Source organism: Leucopleurus acutus (genome assembly GCF_964270905.1).
Source record: "Leucopleurus acutus genome assembly, chromosome: 11".
NCBI lineage: Eukaryota > Metazoa > Chordata > Mammalia > Artiodactyla > Delphinidae > Leucopleurus > Leucopleurus acutus.
In genome coordinates this window covers 12,400,637-12,424,131 of record NC_139152.1, presented here as the reverse complement: position 1 = coordinate 12,424,131, position 23,495 = coordinate 12,400,637, and the positions used below count along the sequence as shown (strand labels likewise).

Sequence of the window (23,495 nt, the reverse complement as noted above, 5' to 3'; positions counted from 1 at the left end):
GCCTCAGAGAATAACTCAGACTTTTATTCCATATAGACCAATCCCTCTCTCACACTTTGTACAACGAATCAGTGAACAATTTCCATAGGTAGCCAGCTCAAATTGAGCCATCTCCCTACTCAGAACCTGTGTGTGCCCATAGATTTCACTGTAAAATCCAAGCTCGTCAATGTGACATACAAGCTCCTTCATAGTCTGAGCTGTGAAGAACCTCACAACCTACCCCCTACATAGCTCCATCCACACACCACTCAACCTACGCTGAACCGCTTGTGATTCCTAAATGAACCAGGGTCTCCCATGACTCATGGGAGGCCTTTGAACATGATGCTCTTTGCTTACAGTACTCTCCCTAAGTTAGCAATTTCAACTCATCCAAGACCTAGCTCACAATTTAGGTCTAATATGAAGTCATTGCAAAGATCTTGCTTAGGGAATCCTCTGTCTTGCTTTCTTTCATGTCTAGCACAGTGATAAATAAATATTTAATGATTAAATAAATGTGTGTAAATCTCATATATGTGGGGAGGAGAGAAAGACTTAATGAGAGAGCCATACAAGAAGCATTTGAAAATATTAAATTTAGATATCGGTAAATTTGAAATCTGATTTCTGTGCACACATCTTTGCTCTGAGCCCCTCTCCTTAAGATCTGACATTTCAGAGGATGAAAAAGAATATATATGTATAATTGAATCACTTTGCTGTGCAGCAAAAATTAGCCCATTGTAAATCAACTATACTTCAATAAAATTTTTAAAAATTAAAAAAAAAAAAAGATCTGACATTTCAAGTCACACAATTTCCAGGTGCTTTTCTTGTCATCTCATTTCCAGGGCAGCATATTTCCATAAGCTTTCAGTGAAGAAAGGGCTTTTAGTCTGCTTTGACTAGGGGTCCTGAGATTCCAAAGTGCCACATTCTTGGTTTCAGCCGTACTTGCAGCTGTTAAGCCCAAACTTCAAAGAGCTGTGCTGTCCCCCACAGGTCCTTCTAGATCAAATCTTTGTGCTGAGATTTCCATAGTTCAGTCCTTGATTTGAGGCACAATGGCCCAAGTTTCTTGGGGGAGGCTAGTGTAGTCAGAGAAAGAGAAGCCTGCTAAAAGGAAGAACATGAACTTGGGGCTTGGTGGTTGAAGAGAGACCCAGGAATAAAGTACAAAAGACCAGAAGTGTCAGATCCAGGGGGCGGGGAATAGGGAAATTTTATCTGGAGGCTTGATTTGACAGGCGGATGATTGAGGTCAGGGTGAGGGAAGGAAAAAGGTAAAACTGAACTTCCTCTTGTATTTTAGCCAAACCCCATCCATCTGAAAGACAGAACAGAAGCAATCGTAGGATTGACACTTTATACATATGACTCTGATTTTGTCTATTACACTTTCTCTTCTGGAAAACACAAGAAGGTTTTCTCACTTTGAGGCACTTAAGTCTGTTAGACTCACCTCACTCTGGCCTTCCTTCTTTTACCCAGGCATCATAACAGGACTTAGACAACATTCTAAATTACCCACATGTCTTTTGATTTTTCCTGGAACATGCAAAAGTGCAAATTCTCAGCTCCTCGAAAATAGGAACCGTGTCTTATTTTCTGTGCTGTCTTCTTCACTGCCTAAAATGTTTCCTGACATTCTATTCTGTGTTGTTGAAAGAAGGAACTTGTTAATGACTGAGGAAACTAGTAAGAAAATAGTTGCTTATCATATACTACTTTATGTCTGTATCATTGCACACTTGTTTTTTTCTTTTGCTCCATCTTTTAAAGACCTTTTCAAGAGAAAAACAAAAATCTTATTTATATAAAATTTCCTTCTTGCATCTTGAAATTCATATTCTTTTTCTGTGTTGCCATGGTTTCTGGTCATGGATATTCCCTCCACTGAGGATGAAGAAATCTAGTCATGAACAAAAAATGCACTCTTCAAAGCATGCCTCTTTGTCAGATGTAAGCTCATAGGGAAAACAATTCCAACCATTCAGAATTAAATCATATCCATAGAAATATTAAAATATAGTGGTAAATATTGGACATTATAAAAAGCATGCATTTTAAAGTCAACAAACCTGGGTTCAATCAGTTCTGTCACTTGACTGCTCTGCAAAATAGACAAGTTTATTTACTTTTCAGTTCAGGTTTCTTATGTGTAAAATAGGAACATTAATTCCTACTTTTGAGAGTGTTTATGAGAAATAAATAAGCTTGTAGTCAATATTCAATACAAACTACCCTTTTGATAGTTAGCATTCCAGAAGTTCCATTAGTGTCTTTATTTAAATCATAACTAAAATCTACTTAATGGTATTTTCTAAGAGTATATACACTTTAATCCAACAGCTCATATAGTTATTAAATAGGTACTTAGTTCTACAAAATTAATGTATTCAGCAATAAACTATCTCCACAGGTCTAAGGTAGAATTCGCTCTATTTCTGTAAGTAAGCTCATTTTTATTTCCCTGACGCTTATGAACACTGAAGGTTTGGAGTTAAACTTAGGGCTGATAGTAGTATGAGGTCTGGGGCTGTGGTTTCCTCTGGCCCGAGAGAAGGGGCCTGGAGGGTCCTGTAGGTTGACGAATCAGGTTTTCAATAGACATCTGAAGTAGGCATTGAACCTGAGAAGTGGTGCTATATATTCACTGGAAGTTCCGCTGTAAAGAAGATGTTTTCAGATAATAAAAGCACACTAGAGTACCAACCTGAGTACAGTAGTAATACAGGGGCCAAATAATTTATCCAGATTTTAATTGTTTCCTCATTGGTTTCTTCAAATATTTATTGAGCACATATCATGTATCAGGCAGTATGCCAGCCATGGGAGATAAAGGTGAACAAGGCTTAATCTCTGATCTCAGGTCACTCACAATTTGTAACACATAAGGTAGTATAAGTGAATAATTTATAAGGCAGCTGTGCATGTTTTATAATAGAGAAGAAACAAGTGACAATTTCACATCACATAGGGAGTGATTAACGGCTTGGGAAGGCCAGGGAAGACTTGAAAGAGGAGGTGATCCTTCACTGGTTACCACAAGTAGAAATGCTCTGGTGAATAGTAACATTATTTATGAGTCTATTGCTTTCTAAATACATCTTTTTCCCTTTCATTGATTCAGTTCCATTCTGGGTTACCTACTTAATATGCTGACTAGTTTTTAGCTTCTTTGGACTTTCCAGGGTGCAAAGCTAAAAAAGAAATCAGCCTGAAATTATTTATGGGACACTCAAAATGAGTAAGGATCTCTGCATTGTATTTAAAATAATAATTATTAACCTTGAAAGCAACCTTGAAGAAACATACAGCAAACCACGTTCCGATGAAGCCAAATGATACCATCAGGATGACTGCATTTTCTCCCTGTGTGTTAGTACACCATGCATTACAGAATGAAAGGAGTAGGGTCAGTGCCCCACACGAAGGCAAGAAAAGAAGCCCAGGAGTGTTCAGAAGTGTCTAGAAACTCACTTTTTTTCTAGAGACATTTCAAGCCTTTATTTTCACCAGGGTTTTGATCCCTTTTTTGGTCACAAAAGCAGTGTTAGGTGACTAAACAATATATTTTCTTCAAAATAGACCCTGTTTCTAAAGTACATACAACTTTCTCCCTGAAATTTTTCAAATTAAGAGTCTAGTAACAATAGAGGAGTATACCAATAAGACTTGTCAGCTTTCTAGTGGCAAATTCCTCATCTGTAAAAAGAGGGACTTCCACTAAATGAGAGAGGGTGACACACTGGTGTCAGACAAGTGGGCACATATTTCAGGAAGAAATGTAAATAATCTGAGCCTCAATTTCTTCCTTGAAGTACACACATACCTATAATATGTGTATCCATATACATAATCACATGCATATATTCCATGCTATGGGGCAATGAAGAGTAAACATATACATGTAAAGATACAGCACAGCACCTGATCTGATAGCACACACTCAATAAAGGAAGGTGGATAACAATACGGACAAAACTGCACTATTTTTTTCTTACTGTTTTCCCATTATAATTTTTATGATATTGTTTAAATTGAGGCTGTGCTTAGTGAAGTGAGGAAACCATTCCCAAGTGGTATTAAACTCTTTCCTCTTTCTCTTTTTCATGATTTTTCACATATTTTACTTATTGTGACATTTTCCCTATCACTCATGAAATTCAAACTGAAAGCAATTTAGTGTTGACTCTTGCCACCCATTTAAGCTTGGTAATGTATACCATTGTTTCACATTTTTTGCTGGTCAAGTAGTTACAGTGTAAGTAGTGTAATGAAGTAGAAACGGGAAGAAGAGGAAAAGAGAGACATTCTATCTTCTATGCATCATAATTTTGAGAAGTTTCACAAATGGGATACTGTGTAAGTTTATTATAATGTTTTTTCATGGTTTTTAAGCTTTAACATGTGTATTAAACATTGAGAAGTTTGGTTGTAAAAAAATAGGAAAAATAATTCAGATAACAGGCAGTAAATATACTTACAACCCAGAATGGACTCTGATTATGCTTTCTTTTCCTATAACAAAAGTTTTTGTTTGTTTTTCACAGCATAATTAAAACTCTTCGTGAAATAATTGCTCTAAATTTAATAGACTCTTGTGGAAGGTCATTTAAAAGTATTTAAAAGTTACCTGGTCCTACAATTTAAAAATAAATATATTTTGTATGAAAGTCCTGCAGGTTACCGAATAAAAACCATATACATCACTTAATACATATTCATAATAACTTTTCATTATGATATGAATGTAGGAGATAATGAGCACCATCTTAGCACAATATGAAGTTAAGGGTTTTCACTTAGCACAATATGAAGTTAAGGGTAAGGTGTGTTACCAGGATCAAAGGCAAGTTCAAAAGTTAGTCAAAATGGGCAGGTGAAAGTTAATGTTCCTTGAAGTACTCTCAATTGAAGGAGAAATTCTTTTCCTATCCTAAAAATTCTGACCTAACTATTTTAAACACTTTTCAGCTGGATTTTTTCCCAAGATAATCAACTGACCACGATTCTATAAGCACATGATAATTTTCCCATAATAAATGCTTATTGTTGTATGCTACTGAGTTTGGGGTTGTATTTGTTACATGGCAATTGCTAACTGATACAGAAAGAAAGGAAAGGTTTCATAAAGGAGGTTATATTTGAACTAGATTTTGAAGGATGATTAGGATTTTATTAGTTAGATAAGGACTTTCAAGGCAGCAGTAACAATGTGATTAGAGGCATTAAGAGATGAATATGCGTGATGTTAGTAAGGAGTACAATCAGTCTGGTGGGGTGATGTAAGGAGTGCTATGGGAAATGATTGAAATTCATGTTGCAGAGGTATATGAGGATCCAGGAGAAGCAAAAGAATCAACTATGAGCCACAAGGTGATATTGCTATCCGTATATTATAGATGAAAAAGCCAGAGTTTGGAAAGGACAGGTAATTGGAAACTGCTTTAACTGAGAACACATTCAATATACATCAGTAAAGAGACAAAAGTTCCTTTCAGACAAAAAGACTAGATTTTTAATAATAAGGATACATCTTTAAGAGACCTAGAGAAAAGACAATGATCACAAATATTTAGGGGGTCTCATATGCTTAAGTATCTTACAACACAGTTGTATTATACAGATTGTTAATCAAGTTATTTCATGATTGTATAAGTGAAAAATAATGACATACATAATAGGATTTTTTTTAAGAATATGAGTCTAAAAAGTAACCTTTGAAAGTTCTGTCTGAATCTCTCTTGAATTTATCTCTTAAATTTTTTTAAAGTATAAGAATATCATGTGTGTTAGTTTTCATTTACCTTGAAAAGTTCATTTCTTTCTAAAAGTTGGTTTATTGCACAGATTACATCCAATCAATTTTCATTTAAAAATATCATTCTAGTCATTAAAGCTGGTATTTCAGATGTCTGCCTCATCGTGATAATGACATCAGCAATTATTTTGAAAAACTATCCCAATCTTGTTAACCTTTAGAAATAGTATGGCTATTTTAATATAGAAACTTTCGCATCTAACTCTTGCTTATAAACAGAATTTTATACTATTTATTTATTATCTTGATGTCGCTTTTAATAATATTTCTTTCGATTAAGTTCTACTTAGTGAATTTTCCGTTTTGTTGGAAACTAGCTTACATTGATAATCATGACAGACAGGAAATAACCTAATCAACTACTATACTTATTATTGCTCATTCTGCTTTAGCCATACTGGCTTGCTTAATATTCCTTGAGCATATCAAGCACACATTCCTGCTGTAGGGCCTTTGCACTGGCTGTTCCCTCTTCCTGAAGCACTGTTCCCCCCACATATCTTCCCTCATCTCTTTCTTCTATCACCTTCCCATCAAGAATTACCCTGGTCACATCAAGAATTACCCTGGTCACCCAGTCTTAAATAATAACTCTCACACCCTCATCTCCCAATGCTGAATCCCCCTTACCTTGCTCTTCCTAGTTTATCTGATAGCACTTAACACCTCTAACAGACTATTGTAATTTATTAATTATTTTTATTTTTTATCTGTCTCCTCCTAGAAGAATATAAGCTTGGTAAGTTCAGAGATCTTTGTCTCAATTGTTTACTGGATTATTGCAAACACCTAAAACAGAACCTGGCACAGAGAAGTCACTCGAAAAATACTTATTCAATGAGATGAGGTCAGCGAGCGTTTGGGGAAAAGATGTGAGAGTTCGTTCAAGTTTTAACAGAATCATTGGCTGCTGTGTGGAGAGTAGTGTAAGGGAGTACTGGGGGGTGCAGTTAAAATAGGGACACCACTGAGAAAGCAATTGTATTATCATTAAGAGGTAAAACCATGTGATGAGAGTAATCGTGGTAGAGGAGGTGAGACTTGATAAGATATATCCCATATGAAAATTATATTTTGTAATAAAATTATAATAAAACTAGGGATGAAATAATACTGGTGAAGTTTTGTAATTGCATCAATAAATGGTGAATGTCACTTACGCACCTCAGACAATTTAAATAACAATAAAGCCTTTAGCAGATATCATTTCCAAAGATGTAAAATTATTTGCATTCTTTTGACTAATAATTTTACATTATGATATTATTGAAAACTTAATAATATATAAAATGCATTTGTCTTTTCCATGAATAATCTGTGAGAGATGAAAACATGTTTTCAAAAAATGAATATATGACATGTCCATTTTTCAAAATGGCTTTTGATGATTTTTACTGCATTTGAAGCAGATTGAATTTTTTTTAAATGTAGGATTCTTTTGTTAAAATAACCATGACATAGAGATGTAGATCCCTTTAAAAATGTGTAGATTGATTTCATTGATTGAGCTGAGCAGCACTGCCCATTGCAAGGTGACAATCTGAAACTAAGCCCAAAACCCAGGAGCCAGCAGGAACGACGTTATCAACAACAAAATGATAACTCAAAGGTGCACCAGAATCATTTTTATATTCTTGGAACAAATTGTTTAAAACCAAACCCCAGAACTAATTTACTCCAATATTAGGCAAAATTCTAACAAGCTTGTTAATACGGCTTATCCATCTTTGGAATAATAAAAGTAACAAAGTACATTTATAGATAGGTTATTAGAGGTAGTCTCGGAAACCGTGGCAAAAAGATAAAGCCATGGGGCTTTCCTGGTGGCGCAGTGGTTGAGAGTCCGCCTGCCGATGCAGGGGACGCGGGTTCGTGCCCCAGTCCGGGAGGATCCCGCATGCCGCGGAGCAGCTGGGCCCGTGAGCCATGGCCGCTGAGCCTGCGCGTCCGGAGCCTGTGCCCCGCAACGGGAGAGGCCACGACAGTGACAGGCCCGCGTACCGCAAAAAAAAAAAAAAAAAGAGAGAGAGAAAGCCATGGTATTTCAGGGAGGAAAATATTATATATGCGTGTATATGAAAAATTATATTTATATAACCAAAAATTAAAAATACGCAAAAGCCCTAGCACTTTAGAATTGTTTTGCCTCAATGACTCTACAGCTTCTAAAAGTATCGCCACATAACTACACAGGGCACTAATCAAGATTCTTAACTAAGATCCAGACATTTAAGAGTGACTTAGTTCTACTCGGTATACTTGGTTTTGAAAGGCAATGGCCTGTCTAAAACATTTTATAAAGATTTCTTTGAGAAATGATTAAATTTAAATGGTCTGGGAACTGGGGTACTTCAAACTTCAGTTATGTAAAAAATTTTGTTAATTTTAATAGCTCATGGCTTGAAGATGCCAGATAAATGAATTTTTCTAGGTCACAACCTTTTGAGTTAAAACTCCACGTTCTGACAAAATGTGAAACTCTTTGAATACTGTAAGCAGTTATGTTGACTAACACTGACAATTGAAAAACAGAAGAATATCTGTCTAGGGCTTACAGTTTCTTACATGGAAAAAAAAAAGACAGTCTCAAGAGAGGGGACAGTGACAGACTCTGCAAGTTGAAGATCAAACCACACGTACACTCACTGTGGGAAGTATTATAGGGCCAGTGGCCTTTGCTACTTTAGGCACTGCAAATATTTTGGCTCAAATTCGGCCTCACACTCTGTAATTAGAAAGAACATTGCTGCTTTCAGTCTCCAGCCAAGGCACGTTTACTTGTAGTCTGTTTTATGAGGTTTTCATTGCAATTTGCACTGGGATCTCTCATGTAAACCACTGCGGTAGGAGGGTATATACCCTGTTGATCCTAACAGAGGCAACAGACAAAGGAGAGACTGACAGTGACTTTCAACTAAATAGTCTTGTTTCTCCAAGGATTATCTTTATAGACTACGACATAAAGGGCATTTCAGTAAAACTACCATAATAGACATTTTTAAATGATAAAATACAGTAGACATTGATTCTTTAGTTAAGGTCAGTGGGATCCCAGAAAGACCATCAAGGGTATTCAAAGGGCTGGTGAGCCTGCTGAAATTATATACTAGACTGTGTGTATATACATTTTTCCAGGGAAAGGGTCCAAAGCTTACATTCTATTTTTAAACTGTCTGTGATACTCTCCTCCAAAAAAAGTTTTTTTTAAGATTAAAAACCATTGTTTTCAACTATAATACAAGAATAAGAAAATGTTCAGCATGTGTCCCATCGGTTTTTTAAGGACAATAGAATCCACCTCTCTCAAGCATCGCTCTTTTTCTGACTCACCTTCTAGTTAAATCTTAGCCAGATGGCCTTGGCCTTAAATTCAGTTTAGACAATGGAGAAATTACAGGCTTCGGAAACAGCCTCTTGAATTCACATCCTGACTCAGCCACTAACTAGCTAGGTGACTTAGTTAAATGAGTTAACCTCTCAGAGCCTCAGTTTCCTTATCTGAAAAATGGGGTCAATCCTAGTACCTGCCTCTCAGGGGTGAAGCACTGGTCGAGGAGATCATGCAAGTGAAGTGAATAGCATAGTTCCAGATCCTGACAGTAAGTACTTCATTGGCCTTACTTTTGAGAAGCTTTAGTGATTCACTAATAAAATCTGTAATTTTGAGTATTTTTTGTAATACAAATATCTTTTCATTACAGTAAAAATTATCACATTTTAACTGGTCTTTATCAATCATTATCAGTATTCAAACTTTAGACATCCATATTGTAATGCTTTATGGCTACATTCATTGTTTTGCTAAAAACTGTATATGTGCGCATTTTCACACTGTGATGTTTTTAACTCTGTGACTAAAGGAACAAATCTAAGATGTTCATTAATGCACAACAAACCATTCAAACATTACACCAATTTTTAGGCCACAATATGAAATTTTAAAAATATCTGAATAAACATAAATCGATATATCGGGTTTATATTGGGTTTATATGCCCAGGAAACATAAAACACATATAGTTGTATGGGCTATTTCTCTTTCCTGATGAGGGTAAGAACTATAAGAAAATTAACAAATTTGATTGAAATGTTGTTCTCTTTTTCCACAGCTCTTGTAGTGAGATTTCTGACCAAACGGTTCATCTGGGAATATGATCCCACCCTCGGTAGGTCAAATTTTGTTTCATCCTTCTCTCTGATCAAAGTTTTGACCCAAAAGAGAGAATGACATTTTCTGTTGCAACATTTTTAAGCATCTTGCAGCTATTTGGGAAGTGCTGTATCAAATCATGCGAAGAAGCCCTGTGAGAAGATGGATGTGCGTTGCATGCCATCTGTGCTTAGAACCCTGTGGAATTTTAATGCATAGAATGAAATCAGGTCAAACCAGAGACAAGGAGGAAATGGGTACAACTTGATGCTCTTCCATCAGTAAACGTAGCATCATTCTAGTGGGAGAAAGAGGATGCAGCAGTCGTGGCTAATTGGGTATGGGAGAGAATGGCATGGGGAGGAGAGGATAACAGTAATATAAAACTTGTGAATGCTCATTTTGGGAAAATGTATAAATAAACTATGTTTCTCCCCCTGCTCTCCCCAATGAATCTGATTTAAGCCTATTTAAAAAATAAAAAAGCAGCAAAAATTGATATCTCTGGATCTTGAAAGTAGCAGTAGTGTTCATGGATGAGGTATTCATCACATGTATTTTTCATAGTCCAAAGCAGAGTACTTATTCATAATCTATTTAGTTCTCATCTTCAAAGTAACACTGAAAATCCATGGGGGAATCCAAATAAACTACGAGTTGACTCTGAATTAAGCCTTTGAGTTTTTGTTTGTTATGCTTCGGGACCTCAGCTGGTTTTGTAAAGGTCAATGTCTTTGAAATGCATATGAAGAGAGAGAGGCATACATCATTTCATTACCAGGCACAGTGTCCCAGACCGAGCTGGCCTTCCTCAGAATGATGAAGTGGGGCAAGGTGATTCCTGGTTTGTTTTTTGTTTTCGTGTTTATCACTACAAGGTTACACACACTCAGTTTAAAAGGGGGCTTTCTTTCCCCTTGTGCCTCCTTTCATTGCTTTCACTCATTCATCTGACAAGTATGTATTAAATGCCTCCTAGGATGATTCTAGGCGCTGCGGATAAATCAATAGGCAGACGGAGAAAACATGGGCTTTGGTTGAACTTACGGTCTAATGAAGAGAGAAGAGTCAAAAAACAAATATATACATGTCAAACAGTGATAAGCATTACAAAGGGGAACTGAACAGGGAAGGGAATAGACAGTGATCTTATATTTTATCTAATCTTTAACTTTTTAATCTATAGAATTTATTTTACTGAGAAGTAATAGGTGAAGACCCAACATCTTTTCCAAATAGTTGACCAACTGTCTTCCTATTATTTACTGAACCATCCCCACCTTTCCCCACTGCTTCCAATGCTGCCTTTTTTTCATACATGGGATCATGCATGTGAGGTTGCAGTTCTAGATTTGCTTTTCACATCCAATGCCAGTACCACACGCTTTTGATAATTGTATGTTCCTGAGAACATGTTGAAACCCAGTAGAGAAAGCCTTCCTTCTTTAGTTTTTTACAGAATTATCTTGGCTGCTATCTCTAGTTTATTCTTCCAGGTCAATTTTTAAAACTCTATCATAACATGACATAATTTTTATTGGAATTGCATTAAAACTATAAATTACTTTGAGAAGATTCACAGCTTTAAGATATTTAATCTTTTAATCTAAGAGAACAGCATGTCTCTACATTCATTAATCATCTCTGTTTCTGCTTTTAAATAAAATGTTTTTCAACATCAATAATTTTTGACACATTTTAATATAGCCACAATCTAATCTTAAGATGATATATGTGGATCTAAAAATGCACTTGGTTTGAAAAAATCATTCATTATCTATTGTTTGCCCCACCTAAGTAAATGCTTACTCTCCTCTTATATTTTTATTACTTATCTAAGTTTTATAAAGATTATAGTCCCTGAGAATCTTGATAATTTATGGGAGTTTAATAGAAAAATACTAATTTTATTTAGCTGTACCAGTACATCTCAATGAAAGATGAAGCTTCTAAAAAATGATCTCATAAAATTTTTGAGCTCTCTCTGAATATGTTCTAGTAACTAATGTTACTTTTTACTTAGTCTTGGGTGAACCATTTTCCCTTTGGTTTTATTCCTTCTGAAAAACGACAGCTATTAATAGAAAGCTCCTGCATCAGTTATCTGTAGCTCGGGCTTCCTTCACTAAGAATAATGAAATTTGGGCTTCCCTGGTGGCGCAGTGGTTGAGTCCGCCTGCTGATGCAGGGGACACGGATTCGCGCCCGGGTCCGGGAGGATCCCACATGCCGCAGAGCAGCTGGGCCCGTGAGCCATGGCCGCTGAGCCTGTGCTTCCGGAGCCTGTGCTCCTCAACGGGTGAGGCCACAACAGTGAGAGGCCCGCGTAGCGCAAAGAAAAAAAAAAGAAGAATGAAATTTTATTGAGTGACCTTGTACCGTGCTGCTCCAAAAGGATTGCAGTTGCTAGGCAACAAGAGTGCTCATCTGACTTCAGGAGTATCAGATAGATGACTCACTCCCAGGTGAGGCTTTCATTCAGTCACCCTGGAAACTGGATGTGTGTGTGTGTGTGTGTGTGTGTGTGTGTGTGTGTACACTTATGTACTAGAAGTCACTAATGTTCTAGCCTACAGGAGTTTCCAATCCATCTGATTCAAGATGAACCAAGCATTTCCTGTATGTAACTTCATACTATTATTATAGAGTTTCAAAACCACCATCCAAAGGGAAAGCTACCTAGAAAGTAAAATGGCATATTTGCAAAGGACAGTTTTGAATTCTGAATGCACAGCCTTCCTCCAAAACATGGGGCCTTTTTTCAACCTGTAACAGAATTATTGCTCCATGAGACGCTGAAGACGATGAACACCATTCAACATGTTAACAACACGGGAATATCTATTGCTCTGAGCTAATTCTATAAAGAAAATGCTTGCTACAGATAATTCTTGCTTCAGATAATTCTATAAAGAAAACAGCAAGTGATTCCCAAAATTTAGATATTTTTTTTTTAAGGAGAGGAACTATCACAGGAATTCCAGTTAGGGACGGAGGCTCAGAGGCTGAGGGAAAACTAAACATTCTGGTGGCACCTACATTTCATAAAAGAAGGAAATATTACTAGCCTCCAAGTGTTTTGAAGGATATAATCTAAGAAAAAATTCAATCCCTTACATTGGACAATTTTAGTTTTCCTTAAGTTTTTCTCATTTCGCCATGGACCAGTGAAATCTTTGTCAGAGGCCAGAGCTGGTCTGTGAATTGCATTCGAAAACCACCACTGGAGCCTCTAGGATTTGGGACTTGGACCACCTAGCCAGGAAAAACCCCTGATTGAGGGAGGCGGCAGCAGTGTTCTGGGTGCAGCACAGCTGCTGTGTTCTGATTAGATTCCAAAAAAAGAACTGAATCTCTACCTCTGAGAGTCATATTACCTTCAGAAAATGCTGATCATGGTAGAGAACACGGACAAAGGCTTAGATCGTGTACAGCTGTGTGTGTACGTGTACTTACGCTTGTTGGGGGCAGTTGGAGAGAGAGAGAGAGACGACTACTACCCTGTGTTTGAATGGATTATGGTGTCTACCCTGTGTTTGAATGGATTATGGTGTCTACTTGGTTAGTAAAGGCTAACCTACCCTGTGTTTGAATGGATTATGGTGTCTACTTGGTTAGTAAAGGCTCAGACAAGAGTGAGGGTAGGAAGTGGGAGACATATTGGACACACTGACACTTTGATTTTGAGATTGGTTCTTCCTGCCTGCATTACAATTCCCTCTGCTTGGAAAGGCTCATTCTAAGAGAGAGACACACCCGGAACAAATGCTCTCAACTGGATACTAAAGCAGAGGTGCTCAGACAACTCACAGAACTATTTAATGTTGGCACAGCAAGGAACTTTGAGATCGTCATTTGGCAAATAAGGAAGCAAGTCCAAAGAAGTAAATTTATCCAAGATTACGTGGCTAGTCTGTGGTTAGACCGCAATAGAACTCCAGTTAGTACAATTCCCACTATAGCATAAATAAACATTACTGTCATTGTTACTGTACTAGCCAAATGTCCATATTAATATGTTGAAATTTGCAGAAGAGCTAAATTAGTGAAAGGATTGATCACACAAAACATCCCTTTGAGCATCAGCTTCTTTTAGTATACAAAATATACTTCTGTTTATAAAATGGTAATGAATATAGGTTATACATCATGTATCTCTCATATACAGTGAACTTCAGATATATGTTTAATATATATATATATTTAATATGCCTAATTCCATCTTGAAACTAATATTGACCTTACAGTATACAATATTTGGTTCACTTCAAAGTATCTCTTAAACAATCATTCTCCCTAACATTCAAGAAAAAAGACTAAAAATTATCATTCTCTGTTAGTATGAAAAAAAGAAAAGTGTTTCCACCCTCCAAACACATACACACTTATTCTCATGTTTTAGAATGAATAGTAGAATTTCACTCCAAAGTACTTAGTACATTTTTTTAGAATTATCTTCGGATAATTCTAGCACACGATGTACAAGGTTTTGCCTCTGTAAGCAATGTTTCCACTGTTTTACATGTAGACATGGGTTCCTAATGAGAGAAGGGGCTTAAAGAAAAAAATGCTTCAAATGGCATGAAACCAGTGTTCAGCTTAGATGAAATCACTGCTGCCACCCGCTGCTCTGTCTGTGGCTAACATTCCCTCATTTCCTGCCTTTCAGCGTTTCTGTTTCGGTTAACAAACCGCCAAAGAATCGCACAACTTCATACCATTTTCATTATATTTTATTCCCCCCCTACTGTGACCTTCTGTGGTTGAAATACATATCCTATTTATCATGGGGGCAACTGAGAAAAACGTCCCTGTCAGACAACTTTTGGTGCAAAGAGATGGGCTAGAGCCCGGAACTCTTGTTTTCCAGGCTCCAGGGCTGATGCCAGTCCTTTCAAAGGGAAGGCAGTGCAAAGGTCACTGCAGAGCAGTGGAGAGAGAAACAAAAAGGGCATGGATCCTAGCTGTGTGCTGCCCTCTGGCCTCTCCTCTTCAGGCTGGAGCACTGAAGATGAAAAGGAAATAACTGAGAGAAAACTTCTAGATGAGTAGCTACTGTAAATGGTATTTTAGAGCATTCAATCAGACAAAACAATAATCTCCCATTTAACATAGAAGAGTAGGGGGATGGAGTGATCTAGAATTGAGAATCATTGTACATACCACATAGGGATTACGTATTATAGGAAAATGACAGTAACGTAAAATACACTTGTTAAAATCTATTGAACATAATCCCATTTTCATTTTTTAAAATGGAGGAATAGTGATTCACAATAGTATATTAGTTTCAGGTGTACAACATCGTGATTCAATTTTTTATAGATTACACACTATAGAAAGTTATTATAAACTATTGGCTATATTCCCTGAACTGTACATTTATTTACAATAGCCAAAATATAGAAGCACCCTAAATGTCCATGGCCAGGTTATCATTTATATGTGGAGTCTAAAAAAAACAAAACAAAACAAAACTTCATTTTAAAATTTTATTTTTTAGAAAATACATTCGCAATGGGCCATGCCTATGGCAATGATCATTACACACGACTGATGGCAGGTCGAAGGCTAGCTTGGCTATAGCTTATGCTGCTTAGTTAAGTTTCCTTTCTGTGGCTTCTATTTTGAGTAGGAGACTTGATTTACAACAAAGTTACTTAAAACTGTGGTCAGAAAAGAACTGTAAAATAGTTGATGAGCTGAAGAAATGAAAGTCAGAAACATGAGACAGATAGAGAGGAAATGAAATAAAAACACTGGTTTAGTGGCTACCCTGATGAGAAAGAAACTTCTAAGTTTTAGTTAGTTGCTTGGTTAGTGATTTGGGTACTTGAAGTGCAAATAATTGAGTTAATTGAGTTAATACTTCAGTTAATCATGCTGCCGTTTTCCTGGCACCATGTCATGTGTATGTGAAGCCTTTATATTATTTCACTTTATTTTTCCTGCATCCCCTCTTCTGACATTCATTGCCCTCCTCTTTCCCATAGGTACATAATCTAATACGGCTGCTACTTAGCACAGTGGTTCAAAGCCTAAATTCCTAAAGCCAATCTTCTGGGTTCCAGTCTCAACTGTACCTACCACTTAACACCTGTGTCACCTTCAGCAACTTATTAAATGTTGTTGTGCCTCAGTTTCTTCACATAAAATGGATCTGATAGTAATACATACTGCATGAAATATTTGTAAGGAGTAAATGAGTTAACATAAGTAAAGCATTTAGAACCATTCATGTTCAAATGATAAGCAGTATGTGCTAGCTATTACATATTTTTTGAAAAAAGTATTTTTCTATATATGCATATACTTTAAGTTTATATACATTTTATCATGCTGTAGATCTACCTATAGAGGTAATCATGTGTTTTTTTTCTTTAGTCCTTTAATGTGTTAATTGCACTAATAGTTATAAACACTTTGCATTACTGAAATAAACTCTACTAGTTTATGATGTACTTTTCTTATTACACTGTTGGATTCAACTGGGTAATATTTTATTTAGAATTTTTGAATCTATGTTTAAGAATAGGGGCTTCCCTGGTGGCGCAGTGGTTGAGAAGTCCGCCTGCCGATGCAGGGGACACGGGTTCGTGCCCCGGTCTGGGAAGATCCCACATGCCGCGGAGCGGCTGGGCCCGTGAGCCATGGCCGCTGAGCCTGCATGTCCGGAGCCTTGTGCTCCGCAACCGGAGAGGCCACAGCAGTGAGAGGCCCACATACCGCAAAAAAAAAAAAAAAAAAAAAGAATAAAATTAGGTTACAATTTTTTCTCTTTTCTCTTCATATTACTTTTGCAATACTTCTTGTTGGAGTTCGTGTAATAGGTAGCTATTCTTTTTTTTTGTTTTTCTAGAACAGCTTCTTTAATGTTTAATAGCAACCTCCTATAAAGCCAATTGAGTGTAGTTATTTCATTATGACAAAGAGAAATCTATAATCAGCATTTAAATTTCTTTACCCACTATTGATCTACTTGTGTTCTGTTTCTCATTGCAACAATCTGTGTATTTTTTTCTCTCACAAAATTTATCAAGTGTTTGAAATTTGTTTGGTATACAGTTCATAACATTATTTTTATTACTATTTCACCAGAATGTGTAATTATTTCCCCTTTTTATGCTAAATTTTGTTTGATCGCCCTTCTCTCTTAATTTATTAGTCAGTATTGCCAGATTTTTACCTTTCCTCCACCCACCTTTTTTTTTTTAATTTTTCAAGCACTGTGCTTTGGTTTTGTCAACCTTATCTAATGTTTTCTCTTTTACTTCTTTCCTCATATCTTCTTGGATTTATTCTGTTTTCCTCTTCTAACAGTTGAGTTGAATAATTTGCTCACTTTTTTCAGTTCTTCTTTTTTGTCATGTCATCATTTGGAGTAAGACAAGTACATTAGCTCCCTCAAACCTGCCTCTGGTCTCTTCCCCCGCCTCCAACCTGATATATTGTTGTTATCTAGAACTGTAATTCTGGATTGCTTTTGTTGTAGTTTCATTGCTTTGCTTGACTCCATTAGGATCCTGAATTCAGTTTTGCTGATGAGAAGCCCAGGGTCAATCTGAATCACATGCTTTTGTAGGTCATGTGCTTTTTTCCTTTAGATCCTTTAAAATTTTCCTCTTTGTCATCGATATCCTTACATTTTGTTGTAACAGGTTGAGACATGGGACTTTTTTCCTTGTGTGTCCTGTTAGTTCTTTTTTAAAATTTATTTTATTGAAGTATAGTTGGTTTACAATATTGTGTTAATTTCTGCTGTCCAGTGAAGTGATTCAATTATAAATATATACATGCTTTTTCATATTCTTTTCCATTACGGTTTATCACAGGATATTGAATATAGTTCCCTGTGCTATACAGTAGGACCTTGTTGTTTATCCACTCTATAAGGTCAGTCCTTTTGATATGAAGTTGTTCAATGCCTCTCATCCTAGGAAATTCTCAGTCACTACAACCTCAAATATTTTCCATTCTTCTATGGATTTTATTCTCTCTTTGAGGCTCATTTTATAGTAGAAAATAACATGTCTATTTCTATTATCCATATCTCTTATATTTTACTTTCACATTTGCCTTCTTATCATTTACTAGTGCTTTCAGGGAGAGTTCGTCAACCTGAACTTCATCAACTTAATCATTTATTGAGTGCTTTATGACAATTGTTCTAGTTTTCATATAGAGCAGCACCATTTTAACTTCTGGTTTCCATTTCACGTTCAGGGGCACACTCAGCCACCTGGTGCCCTTGGCCCTGCTAACTTCTCCTGACTCCAGCAGAGCTTGGGGACTACTCTGATATCATCCTACCAGCCTCTGGCTGGTATTGAACTGCTGCCATTTTTCTACCTTGAAGAGGCAACATGAACTCTGCTTTGTTCCCTCTCCCCTCCATGCTGCCCAGCCCTCCTCCATGTTGGGTAATTGTTCCTCACCAACCCCCAGTCACTGGGGTCCAACCACCTTCTACTGCCCCAAGGGTCCCTCATAGCTTTACACAGTCATTTTTTACATGGATAGCCATCCACTTCCCTCTAATGTTCATTACATTCCTAGGGTTGAGGTCTAGATAGAAATGAACAGCTTCTGTCTATATGCCATCTTGTCTGGAACAGGAATTAACATTATTCCAGAAACTGGAGTTTTAGGAGTATGAAGGTAGAATGCACTTGTGGGAATCACGTTCTCATTTTAGGATGTAGAGGCCTCATTCTAGAAGGAAGAGAGCATCAGGAAGCTGGCCTCGTAAGAGAATAAAATAAGAGGCAAAGACTTCCTGGGATGCACATTCCCTTATGCTATAAAAACAGACATACTCCTGTGAATAATTGGTAATTCTAAGCATCAAATTAAATCATGCACTTATTTACCTTTTCCCCTTCTTTTTCACCTTTCCTCAGAATCAACCTACCGACACCAAGCAACCATTGATGATGAAGTTGTCACCATGGAGATACTAGATACTGCTGGCCAGGTGAATGAGGAATAAGCTAAAGTATTTTCTGGATCAAATAAAAATGCGATGTGCATAATATGAACAAAATTAAGATACTTTCCTATAATTAACTAATGATGCCTAAAGACTTTTTAAATTTAATTATCTAGTTATTTTAAATACAATATTAACTTATTTGCAACAGTATTAACTTATTTGCAAATGCATCCTTATGTAAATTACCCAGTATTCCAAAGGGGTTTTGAAAATATCATAACATTCACATAATATCATCTAGAATAGAATTGCCCACCTATATTTTGGGGAGTTGGAGAGATCTCCCAAAACTCCCATTGGAATGCTGTGATAAAGTTAAACAGACATCATTACTGGAGAAGTTCTCAGAGCCTTAATATGCTTATGTATAAGGTGAATCTTTAAGAAATGTACTATGTATTATATTCTAAACTTATATGACCTTAGAATCATTTTTTGGAATACTTCATTTTCAGAATCCCTTCTGTAATATTCTTTTCAGACCTCACCACATCTGATTGAAAATTTGAGCCACATCATTGAACAATAGTAACTTATTTTAAAATGAAACTAATATAAATTTGTTTTGTAGCCAGTCGTTCTGAAATTATAAACAAGTTCATAGGTAGGTTTGGTTCCCAAGATTAGGCATGACCACTAAGAATGAGAGTTAGGCAGCTGAAGGATTTCATGATGCTTTTCAGTTACTTGGGATCCCAAGAAGACTTGAATTAAAGTATTTAATCCAAGAAATATACTTGCAGCTAATTATACAGTTTTCCTTCTCATCACTACCTGCTCCCTATATATGTTCTCACCTTCCAGCACTGATTCTAAAGAGAGGCAGCAGGGAAATACTTGCCTGCAGAAATCATTTGAGCCTATAAAGGCAATGCATTTTCAAATCACACATGCTGCCTTCTGAGGAAGCAGGGATCACCCACTTTGAGAATCACTGCAAATGAGGTTCTGTCATTATTGAGACTGCATAATATTTGGAGGGTGTTGAGATAGAAAAAGAAGCCAAAATCCCCAGGCTTTGAGTTTGACTCTCTATACAAGTTTTCACTGTTTTTCTGTCCTGGGGGCTAATCTAATCTGAAGAGAGAAAAAAATTAAAAAAAAAAAAATTAAAAACCACTTCACTATGCCATGCCTCTAATTCTGATCTCAAAGGATGGGATAAGGTCTACTTGTCTGTTACCTATTGGCCAATTCTTTATTTGTGATGAAAAGTCTCAGAGGCAATATGCTCAACTAAGAGTATAATTTCTTTGTAGTTCTTGGGATTACACACTTAATGATGTGGCAAGAAAAAATCAGAAGCCGAAAGTTAGGTTCTATGCAGTTAGAAAATGTTTAGTTCCCTAAGTAATGCTTCTACTCCAAACTGATTGAGAAGGTCAGCTTGTTCAGGCAGACTACCAAGAAATTTTAATGACACTGAACATAAGGAATAGTCATTAAGGGATCACCGTTAGCATCTGCAGCATCTATACATGGCAATTACTGCCAGGTCTCCCGACTGCCGTATTTTCCTTGCCAACAGGAAGACACCATTCAGAGGGAAGGACACATGCGATGGGGGGAAGGCTTTGTGCTGGTCTATGACGTTACTGACCGAGGAAGTTTTGAGGAAGTGCTGCCACTTAAGAACATCCTGGATGAGATCAAAAAGCCCAAGAATGTGACTCTCATCTTGGTTGGAAACAAAGCTGACTTGGACCACTCCAGACAGGTTAGTACAGAAGAAGGGGAGAAGCTGGCCACAGAATTGGCATGTGCTTTTTATGAGTGTTCTGCCTGTACCGGGGAAGGGAACATCACCGAGATATTCTACGAGCTGTGTAGAGAGGTACGTCGCCGGAGGATGGTCCAGGGCAAGACGAGGCGACGCAGCTCCACCACGCACGTCAAGCAAGCCATTAACAAGATGCTCACCAAAATCAGCAGTTAGGCAGCTCTGTTCCTGTGAAGGCCCTGCTCAGGTGGGTTGGGTAAATGGAAACACTTTCTTGCCCTTTTTCCCTTTTTCTCCCCCCAAATAAAATACTCCATTCCTTGTTCTGACTCTGGGAAACATCTGGGCTTCCCACTGGTCCCAGCCTCCCATATGCTGGGAAGTTATAGAGTGTTTTAATGCAATTTCAGTGCTGACAATCTCTCTTTTGCCTGCTTGAATAAAATATGCTCTTTTGCAGTTTGAACATGTAATCACCAGATTCTGCAACGGCTGTGTTCATATTAAGCTATTTTTAGGCATCTTCACCTTGCTTCGATAGGTGGAAGTCTTTTCAGAGGCATTTTTAAATTCCATTCCTTGTCAAAGTCTACAAATGATCACCCTAAAAGTCTAAGATAATAGAAAATACAGTGAAAACACAGGAAGAGTACCTAAGATGTTGGACCAGGGAATAGAGCCTCAGTTTCTATTTGAAGTGAGGATTTTTCTGAATTATCTTAAATCATCTAGTTTTTCTTTAACCCTTGTTTTGTTCTTAAATTCAAACATGCTCTCACAAAGTTTTCCACTGTCATAGAGAGTTTCATTTCAATTTGAGTTGGTTCTCTCCTTGATCTATTGATCATTGCACCCTAATTCTTCTTCTGTGGCTCCAACAAGATTTAATTGTAACAAAGGCAGCAGGACCCCTCAATTTAAATCCTCCTGGACCATTTCTCACCAAGCCCAGGGCGATGTAAAGACGAAAGGAATCTTTTCACCAAGCCCTGACTTTATTGAATGCGAACTATGTGGCTTCTAGTATTTCAGATAAATTAATTCACTTAGGAGAATTCAGAAAAGAATGAGTGATTAGAGTTCCCTATACCTGAATAAATGCATATAAAACAGATTCTTATATTGAGAAAGTACAGTCTATAATTGATAAAGCTTTATGATTCTTTTTTCCCTATTATGCCCCCATATATCAAGATTTGGGCACTTTATTTTAGAAGAAAATATATATCTTTTACATATGTGTGTATTTATAAATGCATAGATATATGTATAAAAATTTGTAAGAGTTGGAGGCTTTAATTCACCAATGCATTTGGACAACTCAGTGTAACTGACTATTTTACGTGAATATAATAAAAAGCATAACTTTCACATTCTGTCACCTTCAGGCAGTCTTTCTTGTGATAACATAAAAAGTTTGTAGTTTTAGGAGAGACTTCAAGAGATTGTTGGGTTGCAGAGCTGACGAATCAGTGAATGTGATATAGAAAAGAAGCACCTGAACAGCTCTGTTCTTGTGAAGGTCCTGTGGAGGTGGGTCAGGAAATTGGAACCACTTGAATATAATAATAGCTACATTTTTAGAGTGCTTAGGTGCTATTTTAGGCGCCTTATGTATTATCTCATCATATTCTCACAATACCCCTATGATCACAGTTGTAGGGATAAAGATACTGAGCCTCAAGGGAAAACAAGTTTGCACAGCTACTTAGTGGGCAGAGCCAGGATTTGAACCCAGAGAGGCAAAGTCAGACAGTAGAGCCCATACTATGATCCACTAGGGTATATTAGTAGGCTGAGATATGGCTCTTGTTCTTGAGCTGTGGGATGAAGACACAGGAAGGAGAAAATGTAGGGAAGACTTGTTTCATTTATGCTTTCATTCATTCACGAACAAATATTTACAGATAAATTGGGCATGTAACTTGACATGTTAGTCCATTTGATGGTTTCTGAGCTGAACCTTGAAGAATACAGTTGACCCTTGAACAATGGCGGGGATTAGGGGTGCCGACTCTCCACGCAGTTGAAAATCTGTGTGGAATTTTTGACTCCCTCCAAAACTTGACTACTAATAGCCTACCGTTGACCAGAAGACTTACCAATAAAATAAACAGTCGACTGACACATATTTTGTATGTTATATGCATTATATACTGTATTCTTACATAAATTAAGCTAGAGAAAAGAAAATGTTATTAAGAAAATCATAAGGAAGAGAAAATACTTTTACAATACTGTACTGTAGTTATCAATACCGTAAGTTTACATCATCGGTTTACAAGATGAATCATCTGTCAGTACCTACAGCAATATTGTCTTATATGATACAAAACACTGTAGATGTAATACGTATTACTAACGCTAAATGTCAAAAATGGAAAGACCATGTGAAAAAGAAATTCATATTTATTTCATGCATTGATAACGAGGAAGCTGCAATAAGAATGCTTTATGGTAGCCTAGTGTAATCAAAATGATTACTTCACGATAGCCTAGCCTATACACTAATGAATGAACGGCTATAATAGTACGGCATACGGTATTACAGTCATATTCATAATACCGTATTGGAAACATTTACATTTTTTAAAAAAACACTCACCCATGACGATAGGCTGACAGGTAATTTCTTCAATTAGGAGAGAGCAGTATACTGTACTGTAATGTAATTTTTTGAACACAATGTTATAAAATGGTAAGAAAACTAACACATTATTAATTTTATATTAAATATCACTCACCTTATGCCTATGTAAGGATAGCCTAGTATCTACATGTTTTATGCATTCATGACATACCTTTTTCTTAATTATTTCGA

General features: G+C 36.8%; 1 protein-coding gene across 1 annotated transcript in view; it reads left to right on the top strand.

The window, feature by feature from the left end:
* The window catches only part of RERG (RAS like estrogen regulated growth inhibitor), a gene marked incomplete at its 5' end in the record, with an annotated part of 97,666 nt that extends 76,754 nt beyond the window's left edge, over positions 1-20,912 (top strand). The window contains 4 exons of the mRNA XM_082849488.1: positions 9,356-9,411; positions 9,922-9,978; positions 18,863-18,936; positions 20,483-20,912. Coding sequence (XP_082705614.1) covers positions 9,356-9,411; positions 9,922-9,978; positions 18,863-18,936; positions 20,483-20,890 — 595 coding nt within the window. The 3' untranslated portion in view covers positions 20,891-20,912. The remainder of the gene's footprint in view (positions 1-9,355; positions 9,412-9,921; positions 9,979-18,862; positions 18,937-20,482) is intronic.
* Positions 20,913-23,495: the final 2,583 nt, after the last annotated feature.